We start from the raw sequence: 25,124 nt of genomic DNA on the forward strand, positions 1-25,124 counted from the left end.
CTTAAAGATTAGCTGTATTGGCTGGCAAATGTGGCACAGTAGCTAAGCCACCGCTCTGGGACTGTGCATTCCCACCTTGGAGGGTTCCTGGCTGCTCTGCTTGGAATGCAGCTCCTTGCTAAGTGCCTCAGAAGGGCCTAAGCTCTTGCATCCTTGCCACCCACAGGGGAGATTCTGATGGAGTTCCCGGCTTCAGCCCCAACCTTCTCTGACATTTGCGGAATGAGCCAGGGGACAGAAGAGCTCTGTCTCTCTCTCTGGGCAATTCTGCCTTTCAAATAAAATAAGTAAAAAAAGGATTATCTATTTTATATTTTACAATGTTATGAGGTGCAGCCAGTGAGAGCCAGCACCCCTTGACATTTGGGCAAATGGAACGTGGCTATGTCCCCTTCCCCCCCCCCCCCCCCCCCCCCCCCCTGCCTTCACAGCTTGGTGGAGTCTGTGAAGCTAATTGTGTACTCACAGAGTTCCTGAAGGGGGGTCGGGTAACAGCACTGAAATGTTAATTATATCCTTCGTGGGAAGTACTCAGTGCCTGCGGACCTTCCCTTCCTCCTTCCTGCTAAAAGGTTGTACTGTGTACCTTTCAAACTAATTGGACTTAAAAAACCCTGGCTTCTGGAGTGTAGTGGGAGCTGCTGTCCCCAGGCTTGGGCAAGGAAGACTCCTCCTGAACATCCTACAGCTGAGTCGGTGTGATCTCTCACTCTGCAACAACAGCCTTCCCGCTTTCTTCATTTTTAGGGTTGTAAATATAAGTTTAGTGTATTATGCTCTCAAAGCAGTTGAATACTTTAGAATATCTTCCTCCTCATGGAACTTAAAACACTTGGGAGATACAAAAACACAAAACACAGTAACCTCCTCCCCCCCACAGGTACTTGGTCATCATTAGAGAGAATGCCTGGATGTGTAAATATGAACAAACAACGGTCGGCAAAGGGAAAAACCATGTAAACTTTCAAAAATTTAAAAAGCACCAAGAAAATGAATACAACACGAAGTTCACTTGAATGTTTCACAAACTAAAACATCAATGAAAACAAATCACTATATTCATCGTCACAGCAATCTTTTTCTTCCATTTCTTGACCAGGTTCCCTCTAGAACATTTCTCTAGCACAGGGAAACGGTGAGAACAGACACTTTGAAAACATTCGAGAGAGATTTCATCTGTTTAAATCGGATTTAATCTCTAGGAGCGTTTTATTTCCTTCAGTGATTGTTAGACGTCTGCTGATGCTCACTCCTACACCAAAGATCCTCTTCCGCAGACCTTCAGCCCTGACTCGGGGTTAGGAGCGACAGAGCGCCGCCTCCAGACCTGCGCATGCTCCGTTGGCCGCGTAGCGCTCCGCCCTCCCCCGGTCGGAAGTCGGGGTTTGTTTGTGAGATTACGACCGTCGTAAACCGAGAGTTCCTGACGGCTCTCCAGCTTTACGACGACAACAACTATGGCAGCCGCCAGTGGTAGATTTGAAAGTGAGAGGAGTATCGAAGAGCGGAAAGAACAGACCCGGCTCGCCAGGGCCGAGGCGTTGCGCCAGGTATTTGCACTGTGGGGCCTTTTCTTTGCTCGGAATTGGGCGGGCTCAGGGTTTGCAGGAGCCAGCCCTCCCAGGCCTTCCTCTGAGTGAGTTGCGGGGTGTGTGCGAGGGTAGCCGCGGTCCCGTGGCCGTTTCCCCTGCGTTGCTCAGGGCGCTCTGGTTGCCCCGAGTTCCCTCACTCTTTAGGGCATGGTGCCCCTGACTGTCGCCTGGTCCGCGCTCTCGGCAAACGCTGAGCAGTTTCAGTCATTGCTGCTGTCTGAAACGCTGTTTTCCCCAGGAACACTTGAAAGGCGTCTTGGGGTAGAATTCTTCTTATGTCGGTGTGGCTTCCAGACTTCTGGAAGTTCTCCCTGATTCCGACAAGAATTCACTCCACAATTCATCTTCTTGCAAAGGTTGAGAAACATTGTATTACTCATTAAGATGCCGACGTGGAGAGGTAACATATAAAGAGAGGAGTAAAGTGGGGGAATTATCTGCCAAGATAATAATCTGTTCAAGATTTAAGAGGTACAGTCACGGAACGGAAAACTTGGAGAGCAACTTTGGGTACAGTGAGAACTTTTGTTTTTAGGTTTGGAGACTTTTGGGCCCTGTGTGGTAGCCTAGCAGTTAAAGTCTTCACCTTGCAAGCGCCGGGATCCCATTTGGGCGCTGGTTCTAATCCCGGCAGCTCCACTTCCCATCCAGCACCCTGCTTGTGACCTGGGAAAGCAGTCAAGAACGACCCAAAGCCTAGGGACCCTGCACCCACCTGGGAGACCTGGAAGAGCTCCAGGCTCCTGGCTTCGGATCAGCTCAGCTCCTGCCATTGGGGCCGCTTGGGGAGTGAACCATCGGATGGAAGATCTTCCTCTCTCTATCTCTCCTCTCTGTATGTCTGCCTTTGCAATAAAAAGAAGTCTTAAAAAACGATTGGAGAGTTTTTTTTTTAAAGATTTATTCATTTTTATTACAGCCAGATATACACAGAGGAGGAGAGACAGAGAGGAAGATCTTCCATCCAATGTTTCACTCCCCAAGTGAGCCGCAACAGGCCGGTGCGCGCCGATCCGAAGCCGGGAACCTGGAACGTCTTCCGGGTCTCCCACGCAGGTGCAGGGTCCCAATGCATTGGGCCGTCCTCAACTGCTTTCCCAGGCCACAAGCAGGGAGCTGGATGGGAAGTGGAGCTTCCGGGATTAGAACCGGCGCCCATATGGGATCCCGGGGCTTTCAAGGCGAGGACTTTAGCTGCTAGGCCACGCCGCCGGGCCCGATTGGAGAGTTTTATATGTACTTACACGCAAAGTTTCTGTAGAGCAGTGGTGGAGAGGCAGGAAGGAGAAGGGATATTGCTGATAGGTAAACTTTTAAATGCGAGAAAGAATGAGTGGTTAGTTTTGGACTCAATACTCCTTGATTTCACCTTTCATAATATACATGTACAGTTAGTGTTTTTCATCATTGTTTAGTATCTCAGGCAGTTTTTGGTATATAGGCTGTGATCTGTTTTATAGTAGAGGTAAAAATACAGTTTGAGGAATTTGGGAGAGGAATGCCAGCGGGAACTATTGTTTTAGAATGAATTAAAAACTTCCTATAATAGGATCTTGTTTTTAAAGGGAGACACTTTTTTAAAAGATTTATTTATTTTTATTACAAAGTCAGATATATAGAGAGGAGGAGAGACAGAGAGGAAGATCTTCCGTCTGATGATTCATTCCCCAAGTGAGTGCAGTGGTCGTGCTGTGCTGCTCTGAAGCCAGGAGCCAGGAACCTCCTCCAGGTCTCCCATGCGGGTACAGGGTCCCCAGGCTTTGGGCCATCCTGACTGCTTTCCCAGGCCACAAGCAGGGAGCTGGATGGGAAGTGGAGCTGCCGGGGTTAGAACCGGCACCCATATGGGATCCTGGCACGTTCAAGGTGAGGTCTTTAGTCACTAGGCCACGCTGCTGGGCCCAAAGAGAGAGAATTTATCGTGTGGTGTTGTTGGGTGTTGAATGCAGGCATGGCATACCGAATGTGTTGTGGTTAGTGACCTGATAACAGAAATTTTTAACGCAGTGCAGCTGTGGAGGTGGGAAAGGAAGGAATTCCAACCATATCAGGGTGAGGGAAGCAAGTGTTTCCGTTTTAATATCTTTAATATAAGTTTTCACTTACAGAGACAGACAGAGGGAGAGGGGAAAGGCCCTTAATTTCATCCCAAGATTCTCTCCCTGATTGAGGGCTTAACTTACTGGAAATTGGTAATGTGGAGAGGTTTTATTTCCTCCAAAATTTCTTCTATGCTTGGTAGCAGAAATTTTCTGGCCAGGAACACAGGAACAGGCCATTCATTCATTTATCCGGAAGTACCTATCCTTAAAGTGAAACCTGGACCATTGATTCAAAGGAGTGCGTGAATGGTCTTGGACTAAGTTTGATAAATTTCCTTGATTTTTAGCATATGGAAAATGTGTGAATATATTTGTTGTGTTTTAGTAGTTTTTTTGCAGGGGAGCAGGATTTATAGCTTGTGAAACTTTGCTTTCCTTTTTTTCCCTCTTGTTAAAAGGAATTGGATCAGTTGCCAGCATGTCCTTTTTGTTGTTGTAGGCTAAAGCCAACTTTGAAAAAGAAGAAAGGCGGAAAGAACTGAAGCGACTTCGGGGTGAGGATACATGGATGCTGCCTGAGGTGAACGAGAGAATTGAACAGCTCTCACAGGTGAACACTGGCTTTCTTGGTACTTAGATAATACTGAAAGAAAAATTTTACAGAAAATTTTTATGTTAGAGAAAGAATATCACAGAGTTGGCACTCCTGGACAGTTTGATATCTGCAGAAGTCATGTATGATATTTTGGATGCTAGAACATTAGGCAGATTTTGTTCAATGAGTTGGCTGGTGCAAGTTTTAACTCCAAATTTCTGGCCCACTTGCAGCAAGCTTATGTCTTGATTTAGTTATTTAGTTCCTCCCAAGCTTTGTTTTCTTCTTCTATAATATTTTATTTTTGAGTAACGTAATAGTTGTGCATGTTTGTGGACTACAATATAATGTCTTGATTTATGTATATGTTTTATTTGATATGTCTATATATCTTGATTTATTTGTTTTTTATTGGCATTGCATTGGCCTTATAGGAGACTTTTATAAAAAGAGATGTATATTTATTTGAAAGACAGAACATAGAGAGAGAGAGAGAGAGATACTCATCTTCCATCCATTGCTTCACTCTCCTAATTCTGGACTGAAACCAAGAGTCAGGAACTCTAGCCAGGTCTCCTGCAAGGCTGGGTGCCAGTGGTCTAAACACTTGGCCTATCATTATCACGGTGCTGGATTGGAAACCTCACAGCTGAAGCTCCAGCTGGTAGTCTAATTTTCTATGCTAGGACCACAAGCTATGGCATAATGCATTGTAACACAGCCCTGGCTGCTACAGAATGCATCTGTAGGCTTCTTTGAATATGTGTTTTTATTTGATTATATTGTTTTTCTCATTTTAAGACAGATTTAAAATTTTTGATGTGTAGTTTTTACCCCCAGGATGCTTTACGTTATGGAAGATAAAACTACCTTACTTTTGTAACCTGTTGAAATAATTATTTATAGGAGCACTCTGTGAAGAAAAAGAGGAAAAAAGAGAAACATTCAAAAAAAGTAAAGAAAGAGAAGAAAAAAAAGAGCAAGAAACAGAAATATGAGAAAAACAATGAATCAACCGATAGTTCATCTGTAAGTATGTACCAAAATGCATCAAAACAACCATTTGACAAGAAATTTTTTTGAAGGAATTTTGTATTGAAACTTAAAGCATTGTTTCAGATTGTAAATTTAAATCTCTGATCTTTTTGTTGTTGTTGATGATGTTATTTATTTGAAGGGTAGAGTTACAGAGAGAGAGGGAGATCTCTGATGATTCACTTCGCAGATGGCTATAAAGGCGGGAGTTGGGCTGGAACAAAGCCAGGAGCCAGGAGTTTCCTCTCTGTCTCCCGTGTGTGTGTATGGGTCTAAGGACGGTGACTGTCTTCTTTCACTTTCTTAGGAGCACCAGAAGGGAGCTGGATCAAGTGGAACACCCAGGGCTTAAACTGGTGCTCATGTGGGATGGTGATAGCACAGGTGGCATCACATACCCAGTATGACACTGTGCTGGCCTCAGATGTATTGGCTTAAAATTTTTTCATTTATTTGAAAGGGGCGGAGGGAGGGACAGAGAGAGAGAGAGAGAGAGAGAGAGAGAGAGAGAGAGAGAGAGAGAGAGAGAGAGAAGATAAAGATAAAGAAGTAGAGATCCTGCATCTGTTGGTCCATTACCTATATGGCTGCAGTGGCCAAAGCTGGTTGGATCTGAAGCCAGGAGCTTCTTCCAAGTCTCTCATGTGGGTATGTGGGCCCAGGCGTTTGTGCCATCTCTTGCTGCTTTGCTAGGCATATTAGCTGGGAATTGGAGCAGCCTGGACTTGAACTGGTGCGCCCATGGGATGCTGATATCAGAGATGGTGGCTTTAGCAACTATGCCATAGTGCTGACATATCTTTGATCTTTTTTGAGAGTTTACTTTTGCTTGCACAGAGTGAGTGGTGAGGGAATATTTTTGTTTTCACTCTTCTGCATGTGGGTGCCAAATTTTCCTTAGATACTATCCTTTGTTTAGTGTGTTTTTGGCACTTCTATAGAGAACCAATTCCATAGATTAATTTTTGGGGTCTGTGTTTTGTTCTGTTGGTTTATGAATTTGTGCTATGCTGGTGTCATGCTGTTTTGGTTACATTAACTATAATGTGTCTTAAAATCAGGTCTGATGATACTTCCAGCTTTGTTTTGTTCAGAATTGCTTTGGCTATCCAGCATCTTTTATGTTTCCATGGAATTTTAGAACTGTTCTAGTTCTGTAAAGAACATCATTCAAATTTTGTTAGGGATTGCACTGAATCTGCAAATTGTTTTCAGTAGCATGGACATTTTTTGTAATGTTAATTCATCCAGTTCATGCACATGAATAGGCGATCTAGCTATTTTGTGTCTCGTTTAGTTTCTTCTATCGGTGCTTTTAATTATTGCTGTAGAGATTATTCACACACTTGTTTAAATTTATTCCAAGGCATTTTATTATTTTTTGTTAGTTATTGTGAATGGGATTGTTTTTCTAGTGTCTTTCTCACTGAATTTGTTACTGATGTAAAGTACCATGATCCTAGTAGATGCAAGGCGAGGATTTAGCCACTAGGCTACAGCACTGGCCCCGAAAGTCTACATTTCTTAATATCATCTCTTTGGTGTTAGGATTTTAACAAATTTTGTGTTAAAATTTGTTTGTTGAAAGGAATATTCAGTATTCAGCTTATAGCACATGCCTTAGGTTCATTGTTCTTTGTGTTTCTACCAGATTTGAAATTTTGGACATTTTTATTTTATATTCTTTTTTTTTTATTTTTAAGGATTTATTTATGTTATTACAAAGTCAGGTATACAGAGAGGAGAGACAGAGAGGAAGATCTTCCGTCTGATGATTCACTCCCCAAGTGAGCCGCAATGGCTGGTGCTGCGCTGATCCGAAGCCGGGAACCTGGAACCTCCTCCTGGTCTCCCACGCGGGTGCAGGGTCCCAAGGCATTGGGCCGTCCTCGACTGCTTTCCCAGGCCACAAGCAGGGAGTCGGATGGGAAGTGGAGGTGCCGGGATTAGAACCGGTGCCCATATGGGATCCCAGGGCGTTCAAGGCGAGGACCTTAGCCACTAGGCCACGGTGCCGGGCCCTGGACATTTTAATTTTGTGAAATGGTTTATGTGTTTCATCGCTTTTTCCTGTATCCTTAATACTGCCTCACAGGTTGATTGTCTTTTGTTCACTTTTTTTGTAATTTTTTTCTTTCCTGTGCTTCAGTTTGGACAAATTTGTAACTATGTCATGAACCTCAGGTTTCCCGGCCTTTTGGAGTGTCTAGTCTGCTCTTACCCCTTCAGTGGTATTTTCACTATACGTATTATATTTTTCTTTATTAGAAGTTTTATTTGGGTCTTTTTGTGTATCTATAACTTGTCTCCTCCTTATGTTCTTGTGTTTGTGAAAGTCCTGATTTGTGATTTAGTTATCTCTTAATTTCTGATTTGCTGTTTTGACCATGTGGTAATTTTTACTTGGATTCTGAGCTTTGTGAAAATTACGTTTTGAGTGTTCGATTTTACTGATCCTATTTTTTTTTAGCAGTTGTTTGTAGTACTTGTGGAGCTTGTTTCTAAGTTTTGTAGGTGTGTGTCTAGAGTAGAAGTGTGACCCTTGGGGTCCCTTGGTGACTGTCCTGGAAGAACAACAAGATTCCTGCATTATGGTTGGTCAAGAGCAGGCATGCCTTGCAGTGCTTCGTGAGCTTTGGGAATGTTCTGTTTACAGCTCTCCAGCGCCATTCCTTGTATGGCAGCTGTTCTTTGGCCTTTTGGACTCTTACCCAAAGCTTGAACCACATAATGTGCCTCTTAAAATTCCAGGGATCCTTTATGTAGGATTTAGGCACTCTTTCTCTGTGGAGTCCCTTATTACCTGTTCTTTGCCTTGGCATCTGTGAAGTTCAGACTCTGTCTCCTTAGCTTGGTGAAGTTGTGTTCTGCTTGAGTTGACCTCTGTTTGTGTCACAGTCTGTAAAGTGTTTCTAGGTAGAAAACCAGGGAAAGTCTAATGCTTATTTCATTTGTTTCTCTTTTCAGGGATCATGGCCCTGCATGTATGATATTTGGTGTCTAAAAATGATTGTTTCACTCATGTTAAATTTTCATTTCTATTTTTATACATTTCTAGTCTTGTGCCATTCATTTTGTCATGGCTAGAAGCAGACTTTCTCAGGTTTCTTTGTTTTTTTTTTCCTGGTAATACTTTTCTGTCCTTGTTCTGCCTTTTAGATTTTGATCAGAAGTTAGGTTTCAGGGTATGGTTAATTTTGAAGGTTGTATATGAAAAGGAGAAATTGTTTTGTTAGGAGACATCTAAGTTAGATGCTGTAACAGTTCTTCAAAGCTAAAACGGAGGATTAAAACTAAAATCAGGGCCCAGCATGGTAGCCTGGTGGCTGAAGTTCTCGCCTTGCATACGCCTGAATCCCATATGGCCGCTGGTTCTAATCTCGGGGGCCCTGCTTCCCCTTCAGGTCACTTTTCCCAGGTTACTGCTTGTGACCTGGGAAAACAGTTGAGGACAGCCCAAAGCCTTGGGACCCTGCACCTGTGTGGGAGCTGGAGGAAGCTCTGGGCTCCTGGCTTTGGATTAGAGCAGCTCTGGCCATTGCAGCATCTTGTGGAGTGAATCAGCAGACAGAAGATCTTCCTCTCTGTCTCTACTCCACTCTGTATCTCTGACTTTCCAATAAAAACAAAGCAAACAAGCAAACAAACAAAAAACTAAAATCAGTAAGAGAACTGAAGTCATAACATGGGGATAGGGAAACGTTGGTTTTGCTGAAGTGTGTAATTGCAAGTGGGCAACAAAATTAATAGAAGCAGAATGACAACAAGAGGATGTTACATAGATGTCTAGGCATGCTGTTCTGCATATGAATAATAAGAATAGACTATCACAGATGAGTTTTTCATTCAGTTCCTGGCATTTAGTGCTTTAATCTAGGCAGCTGCTGCAAGTTTCTGACAAGGACTGTGGAAGAAAAGAAAAAAGGGGTTTCAGTTAAATTTCAGTGCATGGGACACGGGAATATAATTATGTAAGAAAAAGAAACATTTCAAGGACTCATTTTCTAATTTGATAGACATTAACATATAACTGCATGATCACATAGCAGTACAGGATGCTGAGAAATAATATCCAGTCTTATAGAGAAAATATTGCTTCAGTTGAGACTTAAATGAGAATGAGGTGAATAAAGATGTATCTGGCATTTCATGCATATGCAACTTTGAAAGCAGTGACATAGAATTATGAGGTAACATGGCGCATGTGATATACAAGTATTAACTGTAGGCAGTTTGAGAGCAGCATATCACAGTGCAAGAGAGCAGTTAAAGAGAGATGAAGCTGAGAGTGATAGGGTTTTGTAAACCAAAAGCTTCTACTTCATTCAGCAGGGAGTGAATCATCTAATTAGGTTTCACTGCATTTATTAGAAAAGCTCAGAATAGCTGTTGATTAAACAAGATAGAAGTTTAATTTGCTCTCATATGAAAGAGACCAGGCAACCTAGTGCTGTTATGGTCCTCTGGGACCAGGGCTTGTGGTATCTCATACCCCCCTCATTTTAATAGTTTTGCCTCTTAGTGCAGATAATAGGAAAGAAGATATTCTTTTCTTTCTTAATCTGACTTTGATAAAGGCCCACACAGTTGTGCCTCCTTGGACACTTAATCTCACGTCTGCACTTAACAGCACTGGAGGCATATTACTTTTCCCAGAGAACATTGGATTTTGTTGTTAAGAAAGAAGAATAACTCATTTTTGTGACAGAGCATCATAGAACAGGGGTGCTCTGGTCAGATGTCTCCCTTGCTTCCTAAATGTATTTGGGATCAGGAACTGGAGAATGAAATGTACTGGAGTTCAGGAGACTGGTGAGAGATAAGAAGTTTCCATCTAAGGAAAAGAGGGAATTATAAATTTGGTTAAGCCTTTTGGTAGCTGGTTAGAAAAAAGCCAAACTGAAGTTTGTTTATACAAATAAAGAGAGGATTTCTCAGGGGCTGGTGTTGAGACATAGCAAGTTAAGCCTCTGATTGTGATACTAGTGTTTGATATGGGTGCCAGTTGAGTCCCAGCTGCTCTACTTCTGTTAGAGCACCTGGCTGATGCACCTAGGAAAGCAGGAATGGCCCAAGTAAATGGGCTCCTGCATGGACGGGGAGAGCCTGAAGAAGCTACAGGTTCTTGGCTTCAACTTGGCCCAACCTCAACCTTTGTGGACATTTGGGAATTGAATTAGTGGATGGAAGGGATAGAAGATTCTCTCTCCCTTTTCCTTTTCTCTCTTTTCTGTAACTCTGCTTTTCAAAAAATAAAACGATACATCCCCTAATGGGGGTAAGGATGGGAGATCAGTTCTTCTCAGGAATGGCTGTAACTGGAATCATGAATACTCTTGCTGTTTTTCATTTTGTTCTTCTGAACCCTTTTTAAAGATTGATTTTTTTTTTTGGTGAATTCCATTATTCATAGCAGAGCAACCATTGCCAATGCCCTTTATTCTTATTTTTAATCCTTCATTATTATTTTTAAAGATTTATTCATTTTATTACAGCCAGATATACACAGAGGAGGAGAGACAGAGAGGAAGATCTTCCGTCCGATGATTCATTCCCCAAGTGAGCTGCAACGGGCTGATGCGTTGATCCAAAGCCGGGAACCTGGAACCTCTTCCGGGTCTCCCACACGGGTGCAGTATCCCAATGCATTGGGCCGTCCTCGACTGCTTTCCCAGGCCACAAGCAGGGAGCTGGATGGGAAGTGGAGCTGCCGGGATTAGAACCGGCGCCCATATGGGATCCCGGGGCTTTCAAGGCGAGGACTTTAGCCACTAGGCCACGCCGCTGGGCCCAATCCTTCATTATTTTTAAAGTTTATTCTTTTTATATGTTTACTCACCTTTTAAGTTATTTACATGGCAAATATCTTCCATCTGCTGAATCATTCCTCAGATGTACACAGCAGCTGGGACTGGGCCAGGCTGAAGCCAGGCTCTAGGAACTCCATTTCAGGTTTCCTACATGCATGGCAGGGGCCCAAGCACCTATACCTCTGCTGTCTGTCAGGCACAGCAGCAGGAAGCTGGTTCAGAAGGCAGAGGTTGTACCTGATTCCAGGCACTGTGACAGGGATGGTGGTGCCCCAAGCCCGGCTTAACCTACTGTATTGCCATGCCCATCTCCTTGTTTTAGATCAGCCCATCTGGACTTGATTTCAAATTCCTGTGAAATGATTTAGATTAATTTGAATTGGGTCCAGTACCTACTGTTCTAACAATACCTGTTTCTAGAGATGGAGGCGGTCTCCCGTTACAGTTACTTGGTATTCACTGTATTGCATTTCTTGTAACTATTTTGGAATTGAAGATAGTAGGCTTGGATGGGTGGGCAGGGTAATAATGAGTTTTGCCTTGGGGGAGGTGGAGCGTGATGCCAAGTAACTCAGTTCAGGAGTATAGTTGGAGAGACAGGTTTTATAGAGGTGACTGGATTGAGTTTTGGATCCTACTCAGTTCAACATGACATCCAAGGATAGTAAGGTGGTTAGTTACATTGCTGAAATTTGATTAAATTTGAGACTTCAGCACCTTTGGTGGCAGTTCAAGCTATTGGAGTAGATTGAAATGATGCGAAGGAAATGTTTTGATAACAACAGCAAGAAAGATATTGTGGGTAGAGGGTGGCACCCTAGGCAACATAAGATGGTAAAGGACTGGTCCAAGTAGGAACAATATTTGAAGGAGAGAGAAACAGAGTAGGAGGAAAACTTCAAAGTTAAGAAGGTGAATCAACAATGACCCTAACTCTTATTTTTTGTTTAATTTGATAAAGTGGAAGCCAGGGTGAACTATTAAGAAGTTATTTATGAGAACAATAACCATGTTTTACATTTTCAAGAAATGTATGAAGGCATTGGACATAGACCAGTCTTTGAAGAAGTTCTTCTTAGAATGGAAATCGGAAAATGAATTGACTCTGGAGGAATACACAGGTTCAAGGAAGATAGTCTTTCCTCAAAGAAAAAGAACAAGTAGGAGGTAGTTGAATATATATATATAAACCATTAGAGAATTTTGGTTACTGTTGTAAGAGAGAAAGGTAATTGGTAGAACAGCGTCCAGAAATGGTTGAGTAAAAATGTCTGTGGGAGGACCTATCTTGAAAAGGAAGAGTCAGTAGAAGGTACATGTAGGCACAGCCCCATTTTTTTCTGGACCAAGCAGGAGGAGAGATCATTTGATGAAAGCTGGAATGAGATGGAAGTTGGTAGGAAGCTTGAGAGGTTATTGAGGAAGATAATGATATTTTTCCAGGCGTTTAATTAGCTACTTGGGGATACAGAGTAGGCAGAAGCAAAAGCAGCTCCTGTTTCTTGGACTGTATTGCTTGAAGAACATTAAGCACATAAATATAAAACTGGGAAGTATTTCAAGGGAGAGTAATTAAAAGAATGGAAAAGAGAACTGAACCAAGACTGGGAGAGAAATTCTGGTTTGGCTTGAGACATTCTCTCTTGGGGGCAGTTTGTGGATCGTGATGGTTGGATCATTCTGGAGTAGGAGACTGCTCATGGATATGATGGTGAAGCAATTGATGGTTGCGGTTAGGAGATTTTCAGGCATTGGTCAGAAAAATCTGAAGTTACGGAATAAGACCTATGATATAATTCTGCGGAATACCAATTTTTAAATTATTTAACTTTGATCTTAACAAATTGGCATTTACCCAAAGAACAAGCTGATTTTCTTAGATTATAAACTCCCTTTTTAATGGATGACACAAGAATTGGGAACCAGATTTCTCTAACTTGGTAATGTAAATATGAGTAGATCTGTTTTATATGTATAAATATATATATATACACACACACGTATATATAGTGATTATTTTAGAATTACAGCTATAATTCAGTGCTTCTAAGGTTTCCATAAATCAGAATCAAGGCCTAATTGAGGAAATGAATGAACAGAATCTGCTTTAGTTTGGGAAGCAGTTAGCGGTTGGGGTGGCAGAGCGGAAAAATGTTTATTCTCTGTGTATTATATCTTTTGACAGATACAGGTTCTTCAAAGGAAACTTTAGGTAATTTTCCAGAACTTGTAGACAGATAATTAGGTTCTTATTGTGGTTCTCCCACTTGGATACCATGTTGCCTGATCAGATTACTTAATTTTGGAAAGTTTTCCTAATTTGTGAAAGCCAAAATAACAGTTGCTTTAAGGAATGAGTGTGATAATCCATATACAAGAAAGAAAATTGACTGTGACATAGAAGAGAGGGCTGCTTTATTGAATGTAAAATTTAAAATCTGGCATAGGGGATGTTGATTAAATATTTCCTTGTTTATTTAATACTAATTTATTATTTAGACACAGTAAGTAAAATGCCTTATTGGCCTGTTTGCCTGCTCTCCCTGTCTCAATTCTTAGATCCAGGGAAATCTCAACATTTGAAATTTAGGGGCAAGCAAAAAACTCATTTGCTTGGGAGATGTTTCTCCTAATGAAGGAAACATTTGCAGTACTAATTGATGTTGATAGGCACTGAAGCTCTGTACTGAAGTGAATTTTCTACCCTGCTGTTCTGGTTTTTTTTTGTGCTTTCCTTTGGTTTAGAAATACACTGATAGGAAGGTGAAATAACTTGGTTGTTTTTGTGAATTGGCACCGAAGTTATAGATTTACATGGTGCTTTTCCTCGTCCTTGCAGTTTTTGATGTTATTCTGTTGGAAATGCAGAGTAGCATTTGGGAAGCTTAATCTGTCACTAACAATGCAGAGATTTTATATAAAGTATACTAATTTCAGAATTTTACTTAAATTTTGGATATCCCTAGAGCTCTGAGGAAGAGTGGGTTGAAGCTGTGCCATCCCAGACTTCTTCCAAGGAAAAGGCCTGGAAAGTAAAAGATGACACGTTAGAAAAGGAAGATGGCAGCCAAGTTATTCAGGTATGTGAGCTGTTTGATTTTAAAGAAGGAAATGTCGGGCCCGGCGGCGTGGTCTAGCGGCTAGAGTCCTCGCCTTGAAGGCCCCGGGATCCCATATGGGCGCTGGTTCTGATCCCGGCAGCTCCACTTCCCATCCAGCTCCCTGCTTGTGGCCTGGGAAAGCAGTTGAGGACGGCCCAATGCTTTGGGACACTGCACCCGCGTGGGAGACCCGGAAGAGGTTCCAGGTTCCCGGCTTCGGATCGGCGCGCATCGGCCCGTTGCGGCTCACTTGGGGAGTGAATCATCGGACGGAGGATCTTCCTCTCTGTCTCTCCTCCTCTCTGTATATCTGGCTGTAATAAAATGAATAAATCTTTAAAAAAAAAAAAAAAAAAAAAAAAAAAAAAAAAAAAAAAAAAAAAAGAAGGAAATGTCAACTTCTAAGAGTAAATGAATGCTAAAGAGAGATATGATTGGGATTTCTTTAGGAGAAAAGATTGTTCCTTGAAAACAAACTGTGAATAATCTTGGCAGAAATGGTATTCACTGAGCCTTCTGACTGCTCTCCTCCCGCTAGGAGATGAGTGCTGGGCTCTGTTCTGGTCCATGATACGTTTTCCTTGCATTCCCCATATTCGTATGCAGCCTTACATATAAACTTCTGAAGTGAGTGGACTTCGCTCAGTTTTGTTTCTCTGTGTCATCGTATAAACTTCTGAATAACAGTTATAGTTGAATACAAATCTTTTTATAGCTTATATGCCGTTACAGTTACCCATTGTTAGTCACAGATGAGGGCAGAAAGGTGACAAGGAACTTGCTTGATTTGTGCCAGTCACCGTCTAGCTGCACTGTCTGTTACCTTGTCTTTCCCTGGAAATAACCCTGCAAGATATTTATCTCTTTTTATAAGGGAGAGACTAAGCAAAAGAAATACTGGGAGACTTGCTCAAAGTTCTGTAGCTGTGTGTGAGTGTCTCCAAAATCCATGGTCTTACTGAGTGGTAATCATTGAACTGACTTCCCCTTTTGGCAGAGGGATGAATGGATGACTCTAGATTTTATGTCTGCTAAAACTGTGTCATCATCTTCACTGAGAGCTGAAAGGGAATCACTAAGGAAAGCAGAACAGGAGAAAGCCCAGGCGCTTGAACAGGTAAGAGAATATTTAAAGTGCTTTAACTTTGCAATAAGCCATAAGCCATAAACTGTTAACAACATTTTTCTGAATGTAATTTTGCTTCTAAAATACATATTTTTTGGTATTTAACAACATTTGCAGGAACAACTATGAAATATAATTTAATTTCTTTTTAAAAATTATTTATTTAAAAGAGTTACAGTGAAGGAAATGAAATAAAATTATTTTTCATAAAAGACTTATTTACTTGTTTGAAAATAAAAGTTACAGAGAGAATAGTAGAGGGGGAGGGAAGAACTTCCATCCCTTGGTTCACTTCCCAGATTGCTGCAATAACCAGAGCTGGGCCAGGCTAACTAGGAGCCAGGCATGGCCAGGCACTCGGGCACCTTCTGCTTTTACCAGGCCACTCACAGGTAGCTGCATTGGAAGTTGAGCAGCTAGAACATGAACCGGCAGCCAAGTGGGATGCCAGTGTTGTAGGCACTATGCCACAATTCTAATGTGTGACTTTCCAGTGGGAAATCAGTTTAAAGTATAGTTGATTCATAGGACTGGGTCACATATATGCAGTTGAGTGAAAATTGCATTTAGGTTACTAACGTTAAATTTTAAAGTGAATCTTCTCAACTGCTGTTTCATGCATGTACTGAGGTGAATATCAGAAAGTTATTTCCATTTTAAGACACTGAAAAGTTCTGGATAAAATATAAAATAATCATGACTATTTTACTGTCATTTTGCTGGCAAAGAATAGAGAATGTTTAGAGGCCATACTTGGGAACAAACAAACATAAATCCAGAAAGTGCTATAGTTCATACATGTTTTTAGCAGTGTAGATGTGTAGGTTTTTTTTTTTTTTTGAGTATTCAATCCAGTGTGTTTTATTTGTCTTGTTAAGAACATACTAAACTTGATGTTCTTTAAATTCTTTTTTAAATTTAATTTTACTTCTTTTTATTATTATCATTTTATGATACAGTTCCATAGGCCCAGGGATTTCCCTTATCCCTTCCCCAATTCCCTTCTCCCTCACTGAGTTCCCTTATATCATTACTAAAATATAGTTCTTCATACGTAGTCGAATGTCCATTGCTGCGGGTATGGACACTGGCAGCGAGTCCAGCATCCTATTGTCAAGATACAGTAAACGGTTTCATTGGGAGTCCATCTTTGTCTGGAAGTAGAGATGCATACTGTATTGTATCCTCACATCTGGATGTGATAGTCTCCATTTCACAGCTACTGTACATCCCCTTAAATGAAAAGCCACAATACAAAATCAACAACAGGAAGAAAAATAAAAATTTACAATGTCATGAAGTTAAATTACATGCTGCTAGATATGATAGTCTCCTTTACACAGTTACTGTACATCTCCTTAAACGAAAAGCCACAAAACAAAATCAACAGCAGGAAGAAAAAAAATTAACAACACCATGAAGTTAAATAACATGTTACTGAGTTTTTTTTTTTTTAAAGATTTATTTTATTTTTATTACAAAGTCAGATGTACTGAGAGGAGGAGAGACAGAGAGGAAGTGGAGCTGCCGGGATTAGAACCAGTGGCCATATGGGATCAAGGCGAGGACCTAGCCACTAGGCCACGCTGCCGAGCCCCATGTTACTGAGTTTTAATGAATGCCTGATGGCGGACTAATAAAGGTGAGTGCCTCTGCAAGGTGGGACAATCTCATCAACTTATATAAATCTTGAATACTTTAGGTGATACATCCTCAGTGAAAGGGTGAATATGGAGCGATTCATAACCGGAGAAGTATTAACACCACTCGAGCACATATCTCAGAGCATGCCCCACATCCGGGACTCGGGGTGGGCGGGAAACCGGGTGGGGCTTCTCCCTCAATATCCCCCTTTACCTCAGATACATGATGGAAACAATATGGACATAATAGTATTACCCACTTCCCTATCCCCCTGAACCTTTTTTTTTTTTTTTTCTTTCTTTTCTTTTTCTTTCTTTAACTGTAATTAACTATGTAAAGATTGTCAACAACACAATAAAATAGATTATAAAAAAAAAATAAAAAAATAAAAAAAAAAAAAAAAGAAAGGGTGAATATGGAGAAAATCTAGTTGAAGGTAAACCATGTTACTTGTCTGGAACAGGCGTTTTATATGGTGGGGGAAAAAATCTCCCTGTAAAATATATAAAGAAGCTCCTGAATACTGTGGTGATTTACAGCTGAGCTACATAAGGGCTGATGGCTAGAATTTGTGATAGTTGTGTGGGATGTGTGTATCTGGGTATGTGGTTTATGTATTTGAAAGATAAAGAGGCACAGAGAGGCGGAGAAGAGGCATATGGAGGACTGTCTTTGATTGGCCCACTACCCAAATGCCTATAATGTCTGGGGCAGGAATGGGCAAAGCTGTCACTCCTTCCAGGTTTGCTTTAGGAGGCAGTTGGAGTCAGGACCAGAGTGTGGGTGTTGAACCCATGCATTCTCTTATAGAATTTAGGTGTTTTAAGCAATATCTTAAATGCCTAGCCAAACATCTGCCCCTGCAAAAAAATTTTTTTTGAAAGGGTTGTTTTTATTTGAAGGGCAGATATTACAATGAAAGGAGAAAAACTGAGAGAAAATCTGAGACATCTGAGAAAATCTTACATTTGTTGATTCATTCCTCAAACAGTTGCAGTGGCCAAAGCTGAGCTGATCCAAAGCTGGGAACCAGGAGCTTCTTCTGGGTCTCCCATGTTGGCTCAGGGTCCTAAGGACTTGGGCCATCCTCTTCTACTTTCCCAGGCCATAGCAGAGAACTGGATCAGACGTGGAGCAGCCGGGACAAAAACCAGCACCAGTATGATGTGCTGGTGTCACAGGGTGAAAGATTGGCATGCCGTGCCACTGTGCTGGGCCTTGAAAAAAAAATCTTTTTATTGTTTTAAAGTTTTTGAGTAATATGTACTACTTATATGTTTTTATGAGGTATGGTGCAATATTTCAATACATATACACAGTGTAGACAGCTAGCTTTTCTCATCTTTTGTTTGCATTTGGAGCCTACCAACCTCTCAAAGTTCTCTATACAGTGTGTTATTGATTATTGTGAATTATATTCACTTATACTACCATGCTGTTGGGGAGTAAACCAGTGGGTGTAAGATTCTGTGTCTCGCTCCTCCTCCCTATTTAATTCTGCCTTTTAAATAAATTAAAAAAAATCTTAAAAAAAGTGGTGCCACAACTGATAGCAAATACAAAGATCAATAAGGATTATTATGTACTAGATGGCAACACATTAGAAAACCTGTAAGAAATGGATACATTTCTGAATACATACAACCTACTGTAGGGAACCATGAAGACCCTGAAAACTGGAACCAACAAATAATAAATGAATGGGTGACAGAAGTATTCCAACAAAGAAAAGCCCCAAACAAGAAAGCATCACTGTCAAGTTCTTTCTTACTTTTAAAATCCCAAACCAATTAGGTGAGAGAAAGAAAGAAAAGGCATACAAGTAGAAAAGGAGGAAGTATTATCATCCATGTTATTTAATGATATTAATCCTCATATAGAAAAGCCTAGACTCCACCATGTCTATATTACCCAAATGATTAAAAGTAACATGTCTACTGTCCAGAGTGATTTAGAAATTCAATGCAATCCCCATGAAAATACAAATGACATTCACCGTAGAACTAGTAAAAACAATTGTAAAGTTTCTATGGAAGCAAAAAAGACCATGAATAGCCAAAGCAATTGTGAACAAAAATAATGCTGAAGGCATCACAATTCCTGAGTTCAAGATATAGTGCAAAGTCACAGTAACACAGCAGTGTAGGAACCCTGACCCTATACCAAAAAATCAACTAAAAATGCTTCACAAATCTAATTACGCAACTGGAAACTGCAAAACCACAATAAAAAAAACCATAGATTTGATTTAAATGCATCAAGACATTGGTATAGGCAGTAAGTAACTTTGAATCAAAGACCCCCAAAGCACAAGAAAAGCAAAATGGGCAAGTAAGATTATATCAAATGGTTTTGGGGATTTTTCTTCCCTTTTTTTTTTTTTTTTTTTTTTTTTTTGCAGGAGGGGGGAATATCTGTTCAGGTCCTTTGCCCTTTTATTAGCTGGGATATTGTTGTTGCTGATTTTTAAAAATTCCTAGTATGGGGCCCGGCGGCGTGGCCTAGTGGCTAAAGTCCTCGCCTTGAACGCGCCGGGATCCCATATAGGTGCCGGTTCTAATCCCGGCAGCTCCACTTCCCATCCAGCTCTCTGCTTGTGGCCTGGGAAAGCAGTCGAGGACAGCCCAATGCCTTGGGACCCTGCACCCGCATGGGAGACCCGGAAGAGGTTCCAGGTTCCTGGCTTCGGATCGGCACGCACCGGCCCGTTGCGGCTCACTTGGGGAGTGAATCATCGGACTGAAGATCTTCCTCTCTGTCTCTCCTCCTCTCTGTATATCTGACTTTGTAATAAAATAAATAAATCTTTAAAAAAACTCCTAGTATGTTCTGTATATTCTAGTTTTATTGAATTGTATTAGAAAAACATAAATGTTATAATTTCTGTTTTTTAAAAATTTGTTGAACAAAGAAGATAATTTTCTTTTTATTTGAAAGTAAAAGAGAGGAGAGGGAGGAATGGTGGGAGGAACAGACAGAGAAATCTCACCCATTGGTTTATCCTCAGATGCCGATAGCTGCCAGGGTGAACCAATCTGAAGCCAGGAGGCAGGACTCAGTCTGGTCTCTTTCATGGTGTCAGGGACCAACTACTTGTACCATCATTGCTGCCTTTCAGGTTGTGGACTTGAACACAATCACTTCTGTATGAGAACTAGACTTCCTAAATGGTTTTTTAACAATAGGTCAAGTGTGTGCTTCTATTTGTCTTTATCTTACTGATCTATGAAAGATTTTTTAAAGGTATATTCAGTCTTATGTATGTTATACATTTTTGTACATGTGTTCTCTATATTTGTCTCACTTCTCAGTTGTTCTCAGCATGTAATTGTGATCTGTTGAGTATCTGATGTGTATCTCTGAGTATCTAGGTGAGATTGTTTGCAATTTGTAGTTTCTTCGTTTCAGTTGCATTTATTTTTGCTGTAATTTTTGTCATCTCTTCTTGTTTTTTTCTTTTTTAATATGTCCTTGAAATGTATTATTAGATCATTTATTTGAGAGATTCTGATTGTAACCACCTGATGTTATAAATGTCCCTTTTGATATGTTTTTGCTACATGTCATGGGTTTTGATACTTTAAAGTTTTTTCTTATTGATTTCTTCAGTGACACATAGGTCATACAGTAGCACTGTTTTTTCAAGAAGGTTGTTTAATTTTCTTTTTCATTTCTTCAGCAGTGCATTGGTCATTCAGTAGCCTGTTATTTAACTTATGTTGTTTAAACTTTCTGTTTCTCTTCCTGTTGTTGATTTTGTTTTATGGCTTTTCATTTAAGGGGATGTATAGTGACTGTGTAATAGAGACATTCCTGTCCGAAGGTGAAGATACAGTGCAGTAGATATCCCTACTCCCGAATCAAGGATGGACTTCCAATGAAACTGTTGAATGTATCTTGACAACAGGATACCGGACTCGCTGCCATTGTCCATATCTACAATGTCAGGATACACTTAAGTAGCAGAATGATGGACTTATGACTGTTTATGAAGGACTATACTATTGTAATAATAATAGGGAAATAATTGGGGGAGAGGAGACATCAGTAGGAATGAGGGGTATTCCAGTTTATGATATAAACTGTATCATAAAATAGTAAATAAATTAAAGAACGCACACAAAAAGATACAATACTAAGTTCTAAGAGTTCGTTGAAAAAACATTTCATTCTGCTTTAATTTTGTCACTTATTTTATTGGGATAGATACATAGAACTAATGTTAACTCATGTTTAAACAGTGCTTTCACATAGATCTATCACATACAGCATATTAATTAATCACAGTGTTTTGTGATCAGGATTTTATTATCTCGCATGTACAGAATGGAAAATTGATATCGAGGCAGATTAATTTATGTCCCCAAAATAATATAGACTAGACTCTGGCTCTTCCTGTTTCCTTTCCACAGGGCCTTGCAATTTTGACTTTGAAGATGAAATTATTTTTGTATCCATGTAAAACATGACCAACAAAGGAAAGTTAAAACTTTGTTACTAAAGAGTAGTTCTATATTTTGGTCACTAACTTGAAGAAATGGAAAGTTATATTTTAATGTGATAGTCCTCTTTTAGTAAAAATTTTAATATGAAATGCAAAATCTTAAATGCAATGGAAAAATACTACTTGAAGAATTTCTTTGATGGTAGACACAAAAACTTTTTTTTGCTATAAACTGATCTTAGAAATTAGGTCTTTTTATGTTTTTTTTGTATTGTGTATGCCTTTACTTTAGGCATTTTTTTTTTTTTTTTTTTTTTTTTTTTAGTTTTAAAGTAAGGTTTATTAGAAAAAGTTGAGAAAGTAGACTCCCATCCTAGTGATGGGAAGGGGCCTCGAGATTCTCTGCCATAGTGGCAGGAGGAAAAGCAGGAGAGAAAAACCCTAGTCCCCTGCCATAGTGGCAGGAGGAAAAGCTAAGAGAGAAAAACCCCTACTTTAGGCATTTAAAAAAAAAAGATTTTTGTTAAGATATATAGAGTTGAAAGGCAAGAGAGATCCTGTATTTACTGTTTCACTTCCCAAATGGTTTCAGTGGTTAAGCCAGGAGTCAAGAGCCTCGATTGCGTCTTTTAACATTGTGGCAAGGACTTGGACCATTTCTTGCTGCTTTTCCTTGGCCATTAACAGGGAGCTAGATTAGAAGTGGAGCCAACCAGGACATGAACTGGTGCCCGTATGGGTCGCAGGCATTTGTCTCAGGTAACAGTGTTCCCTGCCACAGCACCACTCAGGCATCTATGTTAACATTTATTTCAACTTTTTCACTTTGGAGATTTTTCTTTTCAATTTAAGGATACACTCAAAATGCTTTTTAAAATGTGTTTTATTTAAGGTTTTGTTTGTTTGTTTTCAGTGCTGGTTCATAATCTGTAACACTGAGATTCCAAAATTTAACACTTTATTCTCTCCTGTGATCAGTTTTTGTAGGCAGCAGTTTTGGTGTTAATATGTATGTGGGTCTGTAAAATCTTTTACTTTTGTGTATTTAGAGTAAGCTATCCTGCTGTTGCTTGATTGTCTTTCCCCGTTTGCTGAACCATAATTCTGTGACGGCAAGAATTGTGCCTGCCTTAATTATCAAGTAGGTGCCAATGGCATAGTGCTTGGAACACAGGAGGAACTTGCATTTTACCTTACCTGGATTACTGCCAAATGTTCCACCTAGCTTTGTGCCTCTCACCTTGCTGCTCTCCAGTCTTTTGTCCAGTCTGAGACCAGTGTGCTCTTTGTTTAGCACGAAGCACATTACTTCCACTAGTCCCCGTTGCTGACAGCTTCTGCTCGGAAGCAGTTCAGAAGGGCTTATTGGGTCTCTGTTTTATAAACCTAATCTTTTGTCTCTGCTTAGACTTCCATGTGTTAGTCCCTGGGAATTGCCTTTGCTTCCCTGAAAGCGCTTTGCATTCTCTTTCCTTGAGGTTTTATGAGCACACTGTTATTCATTCTACCTGGAGCATCTTTTTATACCTTTTCTGTGTACTTTCAAGCCAAAAATAAAATTTTGCTAAGTTCTCATTGGGCCTAGGATTGCACATATTGGATCTGCTAGGAAGTCATTGATCTTTCAGTGTGACAGAGTTCTTTGTACTACTGTCACTCTGAATTTTGGTCTTCAAAGCATATATTAGTTTTTTTTAAATTGTTTTTCTTGTGTTAGCAAGGGTTGATTCAGGGTGACTGCTGGTTAAACCTTCTACATCCGTCACAATTCTGAGACATGGTAGGTGTTCAGTAAAAATACTGAGTGAAAGTGAATTTAGATATTATTTCTTGAAAGAACTGCATGTATCTAGTGTTTTTAATTGATTTGACTAGGGTTGCAATTATCAGCTGGGTCTTAGATTTATTTTTTATAAATTTTTTTTGTATTTAATTTAAAATTATGATTTCTGAAAATGTTTTATTCTAGTCCAAACTCTCGGAAAGAGAACTGAATCCGTACTGGAAGGATGGTGGAACGGGTCTTCCCCCGGAAGACTGTGGTGTGTCATCCGTTACTAAAGGTATCCTGTAGATTTGATTGCAGACACACAGGTGTTTCTTGTACCCTGATATTCCTAAGAGAACGACCTGAGTTTACAGATGAAAAAGCATTTAGATTTCATTCATAAAAAAAAAAAAAAAAAAAATATTTCAGTCTTCCGAAGTCTTATTTAAATCATTAATATTTAAATTATTTTAATTTATAGATGTTTGGGAACAAAATTACTAAATACTTTTATAGTTGACAGTGTTTCCATGGACTAGTTTCTGTATTATTTATTTTTTAAAAAAATTTACTAATTTATTTGAACAAGTTAAGGCAATGTAGAGACACAGAGAGAGAGTCTTCATCTGATGGTTCACTCCTCAGATGGCCACGGTGGCTGGTATCAAGCCAGGCTGAAGACAGTGGCTAGGAGCTTCTTCTGGGTCTCCCACATGGGTGTTGGAGGCCTAGGATTTAGGCCTGTCTTTTTACCATACAGAGGCAGGGAGCTGAATTAGAAGTGGACATCCAGTATGTGAACCAAGTAGGATGCCGGCATCACAGGCAGTGTTTTTGCTTGCTATGCCACAATGTCAGTTCCTGACTTTTGTTTTTTAAATGGATAACACCATGTAATCTGTGGGTATATGATAAACTATTGATTCAGTTACATTTTATAACATGCAAAAAGTATTCTATGAAATTTTATTAAAGTAATGTATAAACATGAAAAATGTGGTTTTTGTGTCTGCAGATATATCCTAGTTTGCGTTCATCAAATTTGTATTGATGTTAGGAGAGTGCTGTTATTTCCCAGCAGATGGAGAGAAAATATTTAACTGTCATATAAATGTATTTTACATTTTTGAGAAATATGTATTTGCTCATTAGGTATTGCTTTGACAATGTGGTGGAAAGTTTAGTTATAATTCAGATAGTAATATTATAAGTTATATTTTGTTTTTATCTTAATTGTCTCTTAGTAGGACACATTTCTGCTTTTCATATGTAGTTCATTTAAATTTTTGCTGTTTGTTAAATTTCTTTTGTGGTTTATGAAAAGATGTCCCCAGAGCCAAAGTTGCTGATAATTGTAATTTCTTTTTTGCCTTTTAGGGTAAGACAGAGAGAACTCTTCCAGGCTATTTAATAGTAACTGTAGTCATATAAGCTTCTTTTTGAAATCTTATTTTGTGGAATCTCAAAGTGTAAGAACAGCAGGTTAGCTCAGTGACCTCGTGCAGTGTAAGGCTAATTTTGATCCAGGCTTGAACTACTCCTACTACCAGAGGACAGTCTAAGATTAGTTACTCTGAATTCTTTTAGTATAATGCATTTCTTACTATGTGACTAATAAAAATGCTTGGTTATGTATTTTTTGATGATTTTATTCATCTGATTGATTTCTAGTGTTATGTTATGCTATGTAGTTTTATTCTGTTTTGTTAAATCCTTGTTTCTGGCTGTTACACATTCTTGTATATCAATGTCGTTCACTCGTTGTCCTTACTATAGTATATTTTAGGGATGGATTAGCTTCTGTCTATCCTTGGCTTATTTCCAGGCTGGAATTACTTTATGATTATTCTTTTATGAACACTATTCTATGTGTCTCTTGGAGACTGTGTGTGCATTTTGTTAGTTTTAGAATTTCAGTGATCATTAAGTAGCCTTATTTTGGGACAAGGATTATCAGGATCAGAATT

At 39.8% G+C, this 25,124-nt stretch overlaps 1 protein-coding gene across 3 annotated transcripts in view; it reads left to right on the forward strand.

Moving 5' to 3' along the window:
- Positions 1 to 1,404: 1,404 nt before the first annotated feature.
- The window catches only part of CWF19L2 (CWF19 like cell cycle control factor 2), an 88,656-nt gene continuing 64,936 nt past the window's right edge, over positions 1,405 to 25,124 (forward strand). For 2 of the 3 annotated variants that reach the window (XM_058663962.1, XM_058663963.1), the window contains exons 1-6: positions 1,405 to 1,550; positions 4,134 to 4,244; positions 5,136 to 5,258; positions 14,041 to 14,154; positions 15,173 to 15,292; positions 23,359 to 23,452. In XM_058663962.1, coding sequence (XP_058519945.1) covers positions 1,458 to 1,550; positions 4,134 to 4,244; positions 5,136 to 5,258; positions 14,041 to 14,154; positions 15,173 to 15,292; positions 23,359 to 23,452 — 655 coding nt within the window. In that variant the 5' untranslated portion in view covers positions 1,405 to 1,457. Of the gene's footprint in view, positions 1,551 to 4,092; positions 4,245 to 5,135; positions 5,259 to 14,040; positions 14,155 to 15,172; positions 15,293 to 23,358; positions 23,453 to 25,124 lie in introns of all 3 variants that reach the window. The other variant, XM_058663964.1, reaches the window with a different exon arrangement.

This window comes from Ochotona princeps, chromosome 4 (genome assembly GCF_030435755.1).
Source record: "Ochotona princeps isolate mOchPri1 chromosome 4, mOchPri1.hap1, whole genome shotgun sequence".
NCBI classification, from domain to species: Eukaryota; Metazoa; Chordata; class Mammalia; order Lagomorpha; family Ochotonidae; genus Ochotona; species Ochotona princeps.